Source organism: Heptranchias perlo, chromosome 17 (assembly GCF_035084215.1).
Source record: "Heptranchias perlo isolate sHepPer1 chromosome 17, sHepPer1.hap1, whole genome shotgun sequence".
NCBI classification, from domain to species: Eukaryota; Metazoa; Chordata; class Chondrichthyes; order Hexanchiformes; family Hexanchidae; genus Heptranchias; species Heptranchias perlo.
In genome coordinates, this window is record NC_090341.1 from 41,310,650 (window position 1) to 41,327,317 (window position 16,668).

General features: G+C 42.4%; 1 protein-coding gene across 2 annotated transcripts in view; it reads right to left on the minus strand.

The window, feature by feature from the left end:
• The window catches only part of chl1b (cell adhesion molecule L1-like b), a 513,752-nt gene that overhangs the window by 46,297 nt on the left and 450,787 nt on the right, over positions 1 to 16,668 (minus strand). For both annotated transcript variants that reach the window (XM_067998921.1, XM_067998919.1), the window contains one exon: positions 3,542 to 3,721. In XM_067998921.1, coding sequence (XP_067855022.1) covers positions 3,542 to 3,721 — 180 coding nt within the window. The remainder of the gene's footprint in view (positions 1 to 3,541; positions 3,722 to 16,668) is intronic.

The window sequence follows — 16,668 nt, forward strand, 5'->3', positions numbered from 1 at the left end:
CCGAGCTCTAATTTTAAGACCATGCCATCTTGTTCTTGATTTCCCCGCCAGAATAAATAGTTTTGCTGTATCTACCCTATCGAATCACTTTATTATTTTAAACACCTCAATTAGATTGCCACTAAGATTGAGACTATCGTTTACCTGCCTCTGCCGTTTCCCTCCCTTCCCCTCGCCTACCAAGCCAAACTTCCCCTCAGGTTCCCACCTGCCCTAGCCACGAACTCACATCTTTCTCTAATTTCTCTCCTATCTCCCCATATGCCCTCTCCAAGCTCATTTTGATCATGAGACCCACCTCCTGCTCCTTCATCCCTATTCCCATCAAACTGTTGACCACCCAATGGTTCCCTCTCCTCAGGTGTTGTCCACTCCCCTTCAAATCTGCCGTCATCATACCTCTCCTCAAAAAAACCACCCTTGACCCCTCTTTCCTTGCAAACTACTGCCCCATCTCCAACTTCCTTTTCTCTCCAAAATCCTTGAATGTGTTGGCACCTCCCAAATCCATGCCCATCTTTCCCACAACTCCATGACTGAATTCCTCCAATCAGGCTTCTGCCCCTGCCACTGTACTGAAACGGCCCTTAACAAAGTCAAAACAACATCCTATGTGACTGTGACCCTGGTAAACTATCCTTCCTCATCCCTCTCGACCAATCTGCAGCCTTTGACACGGCTGACCACACCATCCTCCTCCAACGGCTCTCCTCCTTCGTCCAGCTGGATGGGACTACGCCCGCCTGGTTCCATTCTTATATATCCAGTCGTAGCCGGAGAATCACCTGCAATGGCTTCTCTTCCCACTCTCGCACTGTTACCTCTGGAGTCCCCCAAGCATCTATCCTCGGCCCTCTCTTATTTCTCACCTACATCTGAAAATATGTCAGATTCCATGTGTACTTGACGACACCCAGCTCTACCTCATTACCACCTCTCTCGACCCCTCCACTGTCTCTCATTTGTCACACTGCTTATCCGAAGCAAAAATTTCCTCCAACTAAATATTGGGAAGACCGAAACCATTGTCTTTGGTCCCCGCCGCAAACTCCGTTCCCCAGCCACCGACTCCATCCCTCTCCCTGGCCACTGTCTGAGGCTGAACCAGACCATTTGCAACGTTGGCATCCTATCTGACCCTGAGATGAGCGTCCGACCACATATCCGCTCCATCACCAAGACCGCCTACTTCCACCTCCGAAACATTGCCCGTCTCTACCCCTGCCTCAGCTCATGTACTGCTGAAGCCCCCATCCAAGCCTTTGTTACCTCTAGACTTGACTATTCCATTGCTCTCCTGGCTGGCCTTCCATCTTCCACTCTCCATAAACTTGAGCTCATCCAAAACTCTGCTGCCCGTTTCCTATCTCTGTGACCTCCTCCAGCCCTACAACCCTCCGAGATCTCTGCGCGCCTCCAATTCTTGCCTCTTACGCATGCCCGATTTTACCGCTCCACCTTTGACGGCCGTGCCTTCCGCTGCCAAGACCTCAAGCTCTGGAATTCCCTCCCTAAACCTCTCTGCCTCTGTCTCCTTCTTTAAGACGCTCCTTAAAACCTACCTCTTTGACCGAACTTTTGGTCACCTGTCCTAATATCTCTTTATGTGGCATGGTGTCAAATTTTGTTTAACAATGCTCCTGTGAAGCGCCTTGGGACTTTTTACTACATTAAAGGCACTATATAAATGCAAGTTGTTTTTGGTGGTGTCCTTCAACCATCTAAACTCAAGGGAATACAAGCCAGGTTTATGCACCCTGCCCTCATAATTTAACCCTTTAAGCCCTGGTATCATTTTGGTGAATAAGCAATGTACTCCTTCCAAGACCAATAGACCTTTCCTGGTATTCGGTGCCCAATAATGAACGCAGTACTCCAGATGGGGTCAGACCCATGCTCTGTACAAATGAAGCATAACTTCCTCACTTTTGAATTCCAACCCCCTTGAGATGAAGGCCAACATTCCAGTAGCCTTTTTGATTATTTTTTGTACCTGTGCAGTAGCTTTGAGTGATTTGTGTACATGGACATCCCTTTGCTTCTCCACAGTTCCTAGTCTCTCACCATTGAGAAAATATTCTGATTTGTCTTTCTCAGATGCCAAGTGGATAGCCTCATACTTGGCCTGATTATACTTCATCTGCCATAGTTTTGCTCACTCACTTAGTCTGTCTTTGCAACTGCCTGCTCCAATCCACACATTTTACTATGCCTCCTAACCCAGTGTCATCTGCAAACTTGGATATCCAACTCTCTACTCCTTCATTCAAGTCATTAATATATATAGTGAAAAGCTGAGGCCCCAATATAGATCCTTGGGAAACAATATCACATCCTGCCAATCAGAGAACGAACCCTTTATCCCTACTCCCTGTCTCCGATCTCCCAACCAATTACCGACCCATGTCACAAGGTTACCTCCAATTCCATGCGCTCTCATTTTTGATAATCTTTTGTGCAGAGCCTTAACAAATGCCTTCTGGAAGTCCATATAGGCAGTATCCATACTCACTCCCCTATCCACCACATGTTCGTGACCTCCTCAAAAAATTCAATTAGATCAATCAGACATGACCTACCCTTCACAAATCCATGCTGACTCTCTTTGATCAGCTCATATTTGTTCCATTGCTCACTCACTCCATCTCTGATGATAGATTCCAATATCTTCTCCAGAACTGATGTTAATTGACAGGCCTGTGATTACCAGGTTTCTCCCTCCCTCCTTAAATAATAAAGTGACATTTGCAATTTACCAATCCAAAGGCATAATTCCTGAATCTAGGGAGCTTTGGAAAATTATGATTAATGCATCTATAATTTTCTCACCTATTTATTTTAATACTCTGGGGTGGAAACCATTTGGCCCTAGATGTTTGTCTATGTTAAGTCCGATTATTTTCATCATTACCATTGTTTTTACTTATATTGAATCCACTAAGTTCCTCCCCTTGACTTATTTTAGGTTCACTTCTCCTGCTGGTATTTTGTCCTCTTCTTCTATTATGAAAACGGATGCAAAGTACTCATTGTTCCATAACATAATTGCATTTCACAATCAAAGTTCTGAGGCTGCAGTTGTTCAGTATAGGTAGTATTCATGCAGATTGCAGAACTGTTGAGATCGCACACAGATTAAAAAATACCACCATTAAATATGATAATTTAAAGAATATATTTTCTTAATTGCTGGTTAGAATTTGGAATTCAATATGGAACAGGTTTTTCACAGTTTAACGCGTTTATAAATTTTACATTGCTGTGCTTCTAATTTATCCATTTTCATTTGCCATTTTTATGAAATGAAAGACCAAGCAAATGAGTGAAATGAATTTTAAAAACTTATTGTTCGGTATATAGAGAATGCATTGTCATACCGGCTGCTCTAAATTATGCACAAAGATTAATACTTGGTGTGCAACAGAGATCTTTATGATTTTAATAATAAGCAGCTCAAAGATGCTTGAATTACAATACATGCATATTCTGCAATAATCACTTATTTACTGCAGATTCCAATTTGCAAACATAATTGGCTTACCTCCTTCCATAACCGTTATCCCTTCTTCTGTAATGAGTTTCCCAGGTCCAGCTCTAGTGTAAGCACTCAGGTAGAACTTATATTTGCTGCTGGTGTCTAGGTCAGACACTACTATCTTAGTTGTATTAGGGTGTGTAATATTAATAGTATTTAAGGCACCAATTTCTTCTGTGTCGTTAACTGTAAAATAAAACATGTAACTGTCAGAATAAGCCATTATGCAGTTCAGAGACTGTATCTGGAAGATGCAAAGAAAATAATTTTCTCCGTTAGTTCAACAACTAATTAAAGTAAATAAATAGCTACAGGAAGGCAGTGGTTTTGTTTGATGTTCTCCGGTTTCATTTTCTTTCTAATTGTGCATAATGACTAGAATACTGGTCTTTTCCTCTCCCAGCAGGTTGGTCAATTCATGCCTTCCCTCAAGGTATCAAGGTGTTCTTTAATCCAGTTACTATAGAGGACTATCTTTTCTGCTGTTTTCTCAGCATAATTATAGAGTTCTAACTATCATACAATTTTTTGCAGCTCAAATTGGGGTGAGTGGCAATTCAAATTCTAATGTCCAAAGTGACCAAATAATTGTCTAGGTACAAGGATTCACATAAAAGTAAATGTTGCCTAGCAATTTGTATGATACAATGCTTTTCAGGTCACTTGAAATGCTGCTAAAGCAGATATTGAACTGTATATCTGGTATTTCCAGCTCTATTATGCCCCATTAATTAATGTATAATGGAGTGCAACATAATGCTCAGAACGCTGAATATAGTTCTTATTGAAAAGTGGCGGAAGCTTTATTTCAATATTATAATGAAGGGGAGATAATGGCATATCAATGTTCTCTTTCCTTCCCACTAAAACAGGGATCCAAGATTGCTGCAAGTCGTTATATGCAACAATGATGATTTAAAGAGACTGAGGGAGACAAACTACTGTTTGGAAGCACACGTTGGCCCAGAATTTTCTGGGAAAATAACAGTGAGTTTAATGTGCATGTGGTTATTTATGTGTAAATCATCCTGCAATTTGTGACGAGGAAGGGATACCCCATGAGTGAATCACCACAAATTGCACATGATCTGCTCCGCTCTGCTGTTAGCCTCGTGTAAACAGGAGCTCGCCCTCAATCTCCCAGTTAGTTTCAAGAAATTGCTGCATTTGTGCGTTAATTACCAATTAAACTGGCCACAGAAAGTTAGGGCTGCTACTTAACAGCGTAAGGAACCGTTTTAATGACGAGATTTATGTTCCTGCAATGCCATTCAACCTCACTGGCCCAGAAAGGAAACAAGTGAAACTGTGGAGTCTCATTCCTGCAGGTAGTAAATTGTTCTTAGAAATTTTAAATTTTTTTTTCTTATTTTTCCTTTCTGTCTTTTTTTAAATCTCTTAATTCAATCTTTCATTCCCTCTGTTTACTTCTCTTTCTGTACGTAATTTGACTCTAATTCACCCTATTTCCTTCTCTGTCATTCCTCTGTTTTTCACTATCCTTAATTCTCATTGGTGTTGGTCTGTTGGTCCCATCATTCATCGAAGCCCCAGATGCCCCATTGCCCTCGCACTATCAGTTTGCACTTCCAGCAATTTGCGCCACAGAAAATTTTCGAGCTGAAGGGTATGGGAAAAAGTCTAACTAACGGGGCACGCTGATAAAATGCCCCGCTCCAGCAAATTCTGGGCTGTTGTGTTTTTGGACAGTTTTTTTGCTACCATTCTTTGTCCATTTAGTTGGTGAGAAATGTTTGTGCCATAGGTTCTGGTATTAATATGCTTTACTTAGGTCCTATGGGTATCCTATATAAGAATGTAAGAAATAGGAGCAGGAGTAGACGATACGGCCTATCTAGCCTGCTCCGCCATTCAATAAGATCATGGCTGATCTTCTACCTTAACTCCACTTTCCCGCCCTAGTCCCATATCCCTTAATTCCCTTTCTTGACCAAAAATCTATTGATTTCAGTCTTGAATATACAACTGAGCATGCACAGCCCTCTGGGGTGAAGAATTCCAAAGATTCACAAACCTCTGAGTAAAGAGATTTTTCCTCATTTCGGTCCTAAATGGCCGATCCCTTATCTTGGGTCTATGACCCCTAGTTCTAGACTCTCCAGCCAGGGGAAACACCCTCTCAGCACCTACCCTGTCAAGCCCTCTAAGAATTTTATACGTTTCAATGGGATCACCTCTCATACTTCTAAACTCCAGGCCTATTCTACCCAATCCTGCTCCATTTATGTTTTCAGAAGAGGAAAAGCAACAGAGGATGCGAGAGAGGCTGCAGCACAGGAGGACTGTACCCATTCATCATTATTTTCCCACCTGCAAACGCAGGTACAGGTAACACGTAACTGGATTTTAGCAATGGCTCCGATTCACCAGGAAGGCAGGGAGTTGAGTAATGCCACCTGTAACATTCTGACCTACTGCCAACTCCTGTGGCCAGCCATAAAACAGAGGTATGAGTGCTGGGCTGCTCGGTCACTTGCTCATGCAAGCCAGAACTTCATAGCACATGTTGTCACTCACTTGATTCCTCCCAAGCACCACCTGAAATACATCCATCCTGGAGGTTTTAGAGAGTGAGCTAGAAAGGAGTGTACTGAGTGAAACAGAGCATGAGAGAGCAGGAACAGGAGGTAGTGACAGAAAAGGAGCAGGAATCTACCAGCTGGAGGGCTAGCTTATGTCCTGCCTTGTTGGATGAGCTCAGGAACTGGATCTCATAGGAATTGCATTTAAAAGGATGCTTCCTGTGTGTTGACTGTTGGTGGAGTCATTGGTGATCGTGACAAGCTATGTGGTAGAGATGGCAGCTCATTTGCACAGCCCGCAGGACAGTTTCGCTACACTATAATCCGCCATGGAGCACGTGGCAATCCATGGGACATTTGCAGCAGAGCACTTATGGCAGAAATCCTAAGGCCAGTTAGTGCTTGTCCCAACAATGTTGAATGGATTGCTATGAAAACTTGGAGTTCTAGAGTGGAACGGGCAATCTCATACAGCTCCTACAGGTTTCTAGATCAGTGAGAGGGCTTTACTGATTTCATTGGCGCCATCTGCAGTCACACTGATTAATGGTCATGGTGAGGCAGTGCCCAGAAGTAGGGGCATGGCTCGAATGTGTAGCAGTAATGGTGCTGTCTTTCAGTATAGCTACACATCTGGACCTCACATCTGTCACTTGCAAGTGTGCCAGAAAGTAGGCAGCACCAAGCTGCCCCATATTTGTAGCAGTGGAGCCCACAGGATGGTTTCCTCAAGTTCCACCTGATGGGTACAAAGGCCACCTCAATAAAAAAAATCTAAAAAAATATTTTTATTGCTGTGGCTTTAGTCACAGACAACATTTCACTGGTTCATCACTCACCAATACAGTGAGATATAAGGGTAAATTCAGTGATACTCTGCTTCTGGCATGGAGCCTCGCTAGAAACATGGGTCAGGGTATCACTGCAACACCAAGACCCAAAACTCAAGTTAGAATTCATGGTAGGTGGCTCACCTCATTGAATTTACTTTACAAAGTAGCTTCCTAATGGATATTAGGACATTCTCGATTTCTCCTCTTTCTCTCTGAAGGCATGTTGGACCATGGCTCCCAAGGTGCCAATTGTCCTGGGACCACAATCAGTTGTCATTCTTCTTAAATATGCTTGAAAAGCAAACGTAACCTGGTGACATGCTATATGATGGCCGGGGGGGGGGGGGGGGGGCGGTTGGGGGATGGGGGGAGCGGCGAGGCGAGCCTTATTCTGGTCCTTACTTGATGTCCACATGTATTCATTTTCTAACAAGCAAACACTGGATAGCAATGAGGAGCAGAACCCCAACTGATTTTATCCCCTCTACCTAGCCCGGGTCATTAAGGCCAATTGTGATGCAGGACCACCACCACTTTGGCTCAGATCAACTAATTCAGCACATACTGGGGCTTAAGCCTGGAGCTTCCTTCATGTGTACGGCACAGTTCCACGCTGGGCTGTGATCTTTTTTATTCTAAGTAAAGAGAAACTTGCCTTCAAATAAAATCATTTGGATAAAAAGTTAAAAGCAATATTGATTGTTTGCATCTTCGAAGCCAAAAGCTGAAGAAAATTGAATTCTCAGGTATATAGCTTCACGTGTCGAAACCAGAGATTCTCACTGATCATTGTTACAGCATAAGGATAAGCAAAGCATTTATTCTTAAACACCCATCACCTTCAGTGAAGACTTCACACTCCCAATGGGGAGCCTTGCACAATGTTAGTGCATTTTGGAAATTTGGGTGTATCCTTCACATGATTTTCCTACCATTAACTTAAACCTTTGGAAAACCGCATGCAGCCTGTACCCAAATTCCCGATATACGCCAGCAGCAGGCGAGGCTTCCCGATGGAGCTGCAAAATCAAAAATTACCCAGAGAACCACAGAAGCTTATAAGGCTGCCATTTATGTCTGTGCTGGCTCAAATCCAATGCGTGCTCCCTTCCCAGAGCCCTGTCTCATCCTCTGCTTCGAATATGTATCTACTTTTCCCTTAAAAGATGCAATGATCTCTGCCGCAACCATTCCCTGTGGCAAAGCATTCCACCAACTCTATGAAAAGAAATTTCTCCTAATGACAATTTTAAGTTCATGACTCCTCGTCACTAACTCCCCAATCAGAGGAAATATTTTTCCCCTATTCACCCTATCAAAACCCAGCATAATCTTAAAAACCTCTATTAAATCTCTTATGCTACTCTGGTTCATTGGAAATAGTGCCAGTATCTCAAAGGTGTCCTCACATTGACAGTTTCCCATCCGTGGTGTCATCTTGGTGAATCTATGCTCTATGGTCTCGATGGATTTAATGTCCTTTCTATAATGGAACACCCAAAACTGCACACAGCACTCTGACTGTGACCTAACAATTGATTTTAACGTTACGTCTTTGCTCTCACATTCTATGTCCCTTTTTATGAATCCCAAAAATGCAGTATTTTAATCACAAATTAGGGGTGTTGGGTTAAACCATCAGGGGACATCATACAGTTGCTACACCCTCCCAGCCAGTGATACATTCCCTGGAGAAAAGAAGGCATTAAAAGGGTCAATTATCTGACCTTGCACATCCAGCAGGTTGCCTCATTTGCCAGCAGCACACATTGGAAATTCCAGCATGCACCGAGCATGATTTTCTGAGCATTTTAATTAAAATCTTGCACAGCACATAGCTGAATTTCCAACAGGTGCACCCAGTGGGTGTGGCTCCCTGCACAAAGCGCAAAATCAGAAACTGGCCTCTAAATGCTTAAATTCTACTTGTTTTGTGTCAGCACTCCAAATACATTTTGCCATCCCACAAAATGGCTGGCATTAGATGTTGCTCTTTCTTCATGACTATTGGGACCAAACAGACATACACAGCATTCTGGAATTTACAGATGCAAACAGCAGCATTTCTAGCCATCATGCAGCCAAATTACATGCTGATTTTGCACATCAATATGCATAGTTGCTGTTTGAGTTGACGGTAGTGATCCAAGAACTTTGCCTAGATTTGGAACCTAATAACAACAATTAGTAGTATAAGTTCATTTTTCAATATTTTAATGCTCTGTTTGTCATACCGCATGAGAATAGCAGCAACAGGAAGTAACGTCATCAAGTTACTCATTTCTACAGTGCTATGAAATTATAGCTTACACATTGAATGCATGACTAATATCTGACAACATTCCATCAAACATTGGCTGAAAATTGATAGAAGCAGTTAAATAACTTATGGGATAGAAATTCGTATACATGCGCCTTTTGTTTGGGCACAACAGCATTCCAGTTTAGCAGTGGAATGGCCTGGCCAAACTGCGCAGGCAGTGGTCCCGCTGCTAAATTTGTGGGGACAATATTTTAGGCGTCGTGGGCTGATGCCTAAAACAGGTGTTACGCCCCTTAAATATGTTAATGAGGAGCCGAACACCTGTTTAAAGACCCCTTTATATAATTTGTTATCGATTCTTCAGCAGCCCCTATAGAATCATAGAAGGATACAGCATGGAAGGAGGCCATTTGGCCCATCGAGTCTGTGCCGGCGAGTCCTGTGGCTGCTAACAAAAGGTAAGTGTTAGGGTGTTCTTACAAAAAAATTCTGAGGAGCCAGGTAGAGACTACTGTAGAGTAAAGGTGCTCCACTGACTCCATAGTCCTGGCAATCAGCTCCCCCCGCCCACATTACCCGATCCAACCCTCTTTCTGGAACTTACCTGATGGCTGCTGCCACAAAATTAATTTCTCTTGTGGGGCGATTGGAGGCGGGACAGGTGCCAGCAGCTTGTCCCGATTATGAAGATGAGGCTTGGGGCCCAATTTCAGGACGGCATTGGGACGAGTTGCTTGTGTAATGCCAAGTCTAGACCCATAAAGAGGCCTATTCTAATTTCTACCCCTGCATCATTTGAAAAGCATTTCCCATTTTGAAATGTATTGGTGCTTTTACAATAGAACACGGTTCCTAGCCGATCACATGGTTGGGATTCTGAGGCAACAAAGGGTCAAAATTCTACAGTAAAGCTTATCAAATTTTCCAGCATGCCAAAATTAAAATTTATATTTTTAAGTAGAATAAAACAATTCACTACTATCCTTATTTTTGGCCCTCAAATTATTTTCCTGCACTAGGCCTTCCTAACATACATACATTATGTTTTTGACTGAATGCAATCAGGTATTGCCCCATTTTTTCTTGCAAATTAGCTTCAATTCCTTTTTTTCTCCTCCTATTTTTAGCTTTGTGCCCAAATGTGACATACCAGGAGAAAAAAAGTGGATATTTGTAGCACTTTAGTCAAATCCCACTGCTTCCCTTCTTGCTAGAATTATGCAAATATGAAGACCATTTTTCTAAGGAGAAAAATTCTGTGGCAGACCCATCATTCTGAGGATTACATTCCCATTCTCTCTTTTGTGCAGCTGACATCCCATCCGCTGATGGTCAGTGTTCCAGCTGTGTGTTTAAATGATATTCAGAGTGGATTGTATGAGCTCACTTCACTCCTCACAAATCAGCACAAATTTACATACTTTTCTTTTGACTGAAGATATCCATAAGTGTTTTTACATCATTGGAGTGTAACTGACTGCAAACATATGATTCTCCCTCTGTCGGCTGCAGTCCTCAGAACAAAAAGGCTAATCTACAGTAAACTGATGGCAACACGGAGCCATTAAAATGTCTATAAATGCTCTGTTGGACTTCAGACACCAATTTACTTAAAGTGTGTAAATTGGTGTCTGAAGTCCAAAAGTGTGTTTGGACTCTGGGTCTCGATATTTACAGCAGTGCGACTGGAACCATTTCCAAAGTGTAAAGCAGGGAGCACAGTACACAAGGGACCATAGAGGTCATTCTCCTGGACAGGTTTTATTTGTTGTAAACACCAGCAGAATATTGGTGGTGAACATTTAATGTTTCTAATCTGGTGTTTTCCAGGACTAATTAAAAATGCGACAACTATATCCATTTGCCCTGGCAGTAATCAGTTTAACTTTGCCAAGAAGAGCATTCAGATTTGTGACTGCTTTAGCAAGCTCAGTTTTAAAAGCTGCACTTCAAAAGTTCTTCAAAATGTTACATTATGACTGGAACTTTTAAAAGAAATTATAAATGAATTCATAAATATATAAAAACAGATGCCATATCTTGTACTCTGATGACTACTAATTTGGTTTGATAAGGATCAATTTCTGCCCTTGAGCTACAGATAATACCAGCCAGAAAATAAGGTCATCTTGAACTTTTTATAAAACTACAAATATCAGAAGGATTTTGGAAGCCTGATTCATCACATTAACCTCTATTATTCTGAAGGCATGATGTTAAATCCATGAAAGAATTTTATTTGGGACCTGAAGTGTCACTTGAATCAGAAATCCAATTGTGATACAATTACTTTAAAAAAAATTGTTGAAAGATAAATCGATAAACAGTATTGAAGGAGAAATGCAACCTAACAGAAATTGAATGCTTTCAAGGGTATATCTGATATACAAATGAAACCTGGACCCAAATGATTAAACAATGTGGTTAGAAACAGCATAAAGAAAAACAAAAAATATTGTGAACTATTTAATGAAACTATGTAAACATAAATCAAAAGATTGCAACAGATAATCCACGGATGAAAAGCAAAAACTAGAATAATATATCGCCATATATTCAAGAGAATAAGCAAATATTAAGGTACATGTGGGACCTCATAATGATCGAACAGGTGAGACATTAATCAATATGGACAAAATTCTGAAACATTATGGCACAATAGTTTTCATTGTAGAAAAAAAATGATTTCCCAGGGGATGGATCAGAGTTCATAAAAAAACAGAGGCTGGTAATTACATAGGAACAGGAGTAGGCCATTCAGCCCCTTGAGCCTATTCCACCATTCAATTAGATCATAGTTGATCTGTACCTCAACTCCATTAAATCATTATTATAAACCTTGACTGCTTCAGGACCAGATGGGATGCTTCCAAAGCTGCATTTGTCAAGTTCTTTCAATTCATATAGCAAGAGACTGATGTGCATGAGCTGGTTTCCAGTGTTTATGCTGTTAAATCCACTTTCCATAGTCTGCAGATTGATCTAGGTAAAACTGCACCTGTGAGTCTGCTGCCAGATTACAGGAAAGTGACTTCCAGATGATGTGCTTCAAGAATCCAAATTAAAAGACCAACATAAAAGCAGTTCAAAAAGTACTCAAGAAAATGAAGGTAGAAGCGATGGAAGGTATGACAGGAGTTTTACCAATTTTCTGGTACCGCCTTATGCTCGCAAGGTACTGGGCAGTACTAAAAGATTGGAAAGCAAGCTTTAAAAAATAGCCAGAAAAACAATTCTGGGAATTCTAGATTTTTTAGTTTAATATATATAAAATGGGAAAATATTCTAAAAGAAAGTAATTTAAGGTAATATATATATATCAAGAGGAAAGTAACAACAACACACCAACATAGGTTTATGAAAAGTATGTCATGTCTAACCAATTTAATGGAATCGTTGGAGGACATGATATCTTCTGCAGATGATACTAATATAATTGAAATCAGTTCTCTCTCCTTTCAGAAGGTATTTGATGAGGTCTTTCACAAGAGACCTATGACTTACACGAAAGCCTTGGGATAAAGCAGGCAATTTTAAATTTAACAATGAATTGGCTCAACAATAGGAAACAAAAGTAATAATAAATGATAATTCTGAGCAGGCAGCTGTAATCAATGGAGTACTTCAAGGATCACAAAATTTACGAATGATCTTTCGACAGTACTTAAAGCAATACCTTCACTGCCTCTCATCCCTGTCGTCCTCCCTGGTATGACTGCCATCTTCATTCCCTCAAGTCCAAGGGATACAAGCTTGAGCATATGTATATTTAGTGCAGAACTACCTTAGCCATCTATTGCCAAATCTCACTGGGCTACATTAAGCTATACTGGGCCTCACTCTCCTCTGCCAAAACCACCCACTACTCTAGGATCATTCTGGAGAGCAAAGATAACTCTAGTCTTCTTTTATTCATTACCAACATGCTCCTTAAGTCCCTCAACCCTGCCCCTTACATCCTCACCTCTAATAAAAATGATCCTTTGCCTCTGATACCATAAATAGTAATATTGTCCTTTCTTTTTCTCATTAGTTTCTTGAAGCTTGGAAAAGCAATTGTGTGCAGTTCTTTTATCTGACTAATAGTATTGCCACTTAATGGCATGGACTCTGGAAGAGCAATTGTCTATTGATACAATATTGTTAAAACAGTTGATTATGATCATATGCCATCCCACATAATAAAAACTGTTCTCATACTGATCTTGTTAGAGGGAGAGCTAACCCTGGGCACACTAGCACAACTCTAAGTGGCTAATCACTGAGTGACGTAAGAGAATACATGACCTCAAGTCAGGCCCCTATCCTTTGTTGAGGGACAGTGGCTGCACGGGTGATGGTGAGGTGAATCTAAAAAAACAAAGCAAGTGCCTCTCTTCAGATCTATGTCTCTCTTAATTCCCATCCAGAATTTGGTAGGAGAATTTGCTAATATTATGGAAAAGTCAGCATGAGTAAATTTTTTGGTCGTGAGAAAATACAACAATAATGGGGAAATAGGCTCTCAAAATGGCACTGATCATATCAAAAATGTCTCAGAATTGAGGGGCCATGAAAATGTCAAAAACATTTGACTACTAGGGGGTTAAGTTGGATAAGCCCTGAAGATGTTTCAACTTGTGAGAGAGCGTGCACCAAGGTTTTCTGATAATGCACTGAAGGCCATGGTGCAAGAGCTGGACAGAAGGAGAGACATCATGTATCCGCGGCGGGGTGGGGGGGGGGGAGGTGTAGACATATGTTCAGGAGGCAGTGGGAGGAAGTAATGGCGGAGGTCAATGGCAGAAATATAGCTCCAAGAACATGGATGCAGTGCAGGAAGAAGTTTAATGATCTGACACGAGTTGTCAAGGTGAGTGAGTTCAATCTTCAAACGGCATGTTCTACCAACTGCACCACAGGCCTCATCCACTGTTCAAATCACTACAACCCCATCACTCATCTACCAACAATCTCCATCAATCAGTACGCAACCCTTCAATTCATATGGTTTATCTCACCCTCACACACTTCGCACTGTTGCAAGCTTCACACACACAACTCACACACACTGGCAGCTATTCAAACATTACAACCACATCATCCAAATATATTGCAGGACACTCACTGACACACTTCCCTCTTTGTTGCAGAATAAGGTGGAACATAACAGGAGGCAGCAACAAAAATCTGGAGGAGGACAAGCCCGTTTGCACGTTTTAACCCTCATAGAGAAGACAGTGCTGGCCATCATGGGAAGGGACATCGCTGAGGCCGTGTCCATTGGCGGCGCTGGAGGGATCCGTGACGAGGGTCTCTGCATACCTAATCCTCCTTCTCTTTTCCCACTTCTCCCTCATCCCACAGTCTTTTCTGATTCACAAGCTGCAGATGTTGTAAGCACGCACTTCCTACTTTCTTCTCTCCCCTCACCAAAACCCAACCCTTGTCCCGTTTTCATTTCAGATACCCAAGAACTGGAACCTTTCCAGTCAGAGGAGACAGAGGAAGAAGACAGTGATAATGAAGAGAAACCATCACTCAATCTTACATTCGCAATTACCAGCTCAGAGACTGACACTGCATGTGCTTTCGAGGATAGGATAAAGGAGGGCTCTGCACGTGGTGAGACACAGGGCACAAGTGCACCAGGAGCCAGGGCAGGGTGAAAAGATACCACAGGTGCCAGCTTGCCGGAGGGCAAGGTTGCACACTAGTTCTGCTGCAGAGGATTCAAATGAGGACTTCGAAAGCCCAGGCTACTGAAGAATGCTGATGGGCATATACAACCAAATGCTTGGTGCACTGGAAAGCCTGCCAAAAAACCTATGCACAATGTCAAGGAGCATGAAGGAGTCCAACTCCAACTTGGCACAGAGCTTTGAGCAGAGCTTGGAGTCCATCCTTTCCAACCTGGAACGGGTGGTCACCTCCATCATCACACCTGTGGAATCCAACATAATGCAATGTCTGGTGACCGATGTCACAGATTTCTTCAAAGCTCAGACTGCAGCCATCGTGGCTCTGTGTACCACTGATGAAAGGGGCTTCCAGGGCGTCACAGTAATCTGTTCTCCAACAGATCACAAGGATAGCTGAGACATCGTCCCGGGAGAGTGGCAGTGGCTCCATGGAACAGGAATCTGCTGTCCTCTTTCAGGATGACAGCATTCCTGCTCCCACCCCTGCCACTCCGCCACTGCCCTTGCTGTTGCCCATCAGCCAGCCGGCCCAGACTGTTGCAGCCCAGGCCAAGATGGTGGCATTTGAAGCCGGGCCCTCCTGGTCCATAGCTGCTCGAGGTCATTTTCCAAGGCCATCTGCATTCTCCTCAATTAAAGGTCAGCAGCCTTTCACCTCCCATGCTGCAGCCACTGGGGAAGCACCTTGTAGGAGCACAAGGAAAGGTAAAGGCACACGAAAGACAGGCACGAAGGGAATGCACAAGGGTGATTAGTCTCATTTTGTATGCATCATTTAATGAATGAATTGATAAATTTGGATTTGAATTTGCATTTGGTGGTGGTTTTTATTTCTGTGGTGAACTGAGGTAGGAACCAATATGTGTTGTCAGAAAGAGGATGGCATGATGGTCAGTGAGAGAAGAAAAGTAAGGAGTGTGGGACTGTCGGTGAATGGGGAGGTGTAGTTGAGGTTACTGGTATCATTTGTTAATTGTTTGATTTATATTAATTAGTATTCATTGTATTCAGGTGGTGGGTATCAACTGGGGACTCTCTTGTATCCTTTTTATAGGAGAGCTTAGCTCGGGTGTGTGTGTATATATATATATATATATATTAATGAAAGGGGAACGTCTGTGAATAAAGGTTTGGAAGCTACTAAAGACCAGGCTCTAGTATTACATCCTTCACCACATGGCTATCCAATTTTAACATCATTCATAAATAATCTGATAATGTTGAGAACTGGCAATAAAGGATTGTCTACGTTGCAGCCTTCCTTCCTCTTCCTCTACTTCCTCCTCCTCCTCCACTTCTTCCTCATGCTCCTGCTCCTCAGCTTCTCATCTGATAGGCGATGACGAATGCTGTTCCCTCATAATGGCATGCAGCATACAACCACAAATTGTGATTCGTGCTCAGCTGAGTACTGTAGGGCTCCTCCAGAGCAGCCCAGGCAGTGGAAGAGTTGCTTGAGGACGCCAATGGTGTGCTCTATAATGTTCCTTGTGGCAGCATGGCTCTCATTATAGGCCTGCTGTGCACAAGTGTGTGGGCTCCTGACTGGAGTCATGAGCAATGTCATAAGTGGATAACCTTTGTTGCCCAGCAGCCAGCCTCTGACTTACTGTGCTGGTTCAAATACAGGTGGAACAGAGGACTGCCGCAGAATGAAAGAATCATGACTGCTGCTAGAATAGCGGGCATTTAACTGCATGATGCGCTGCCTGTGGTCGCATACCAGCTGTACACTAAGGGAGTGGAATCCCTTTCGATTGATAAATATGGATGAGTTCAGATGAGGAGCACGCAAGGCAACGTGCGTGCAGTC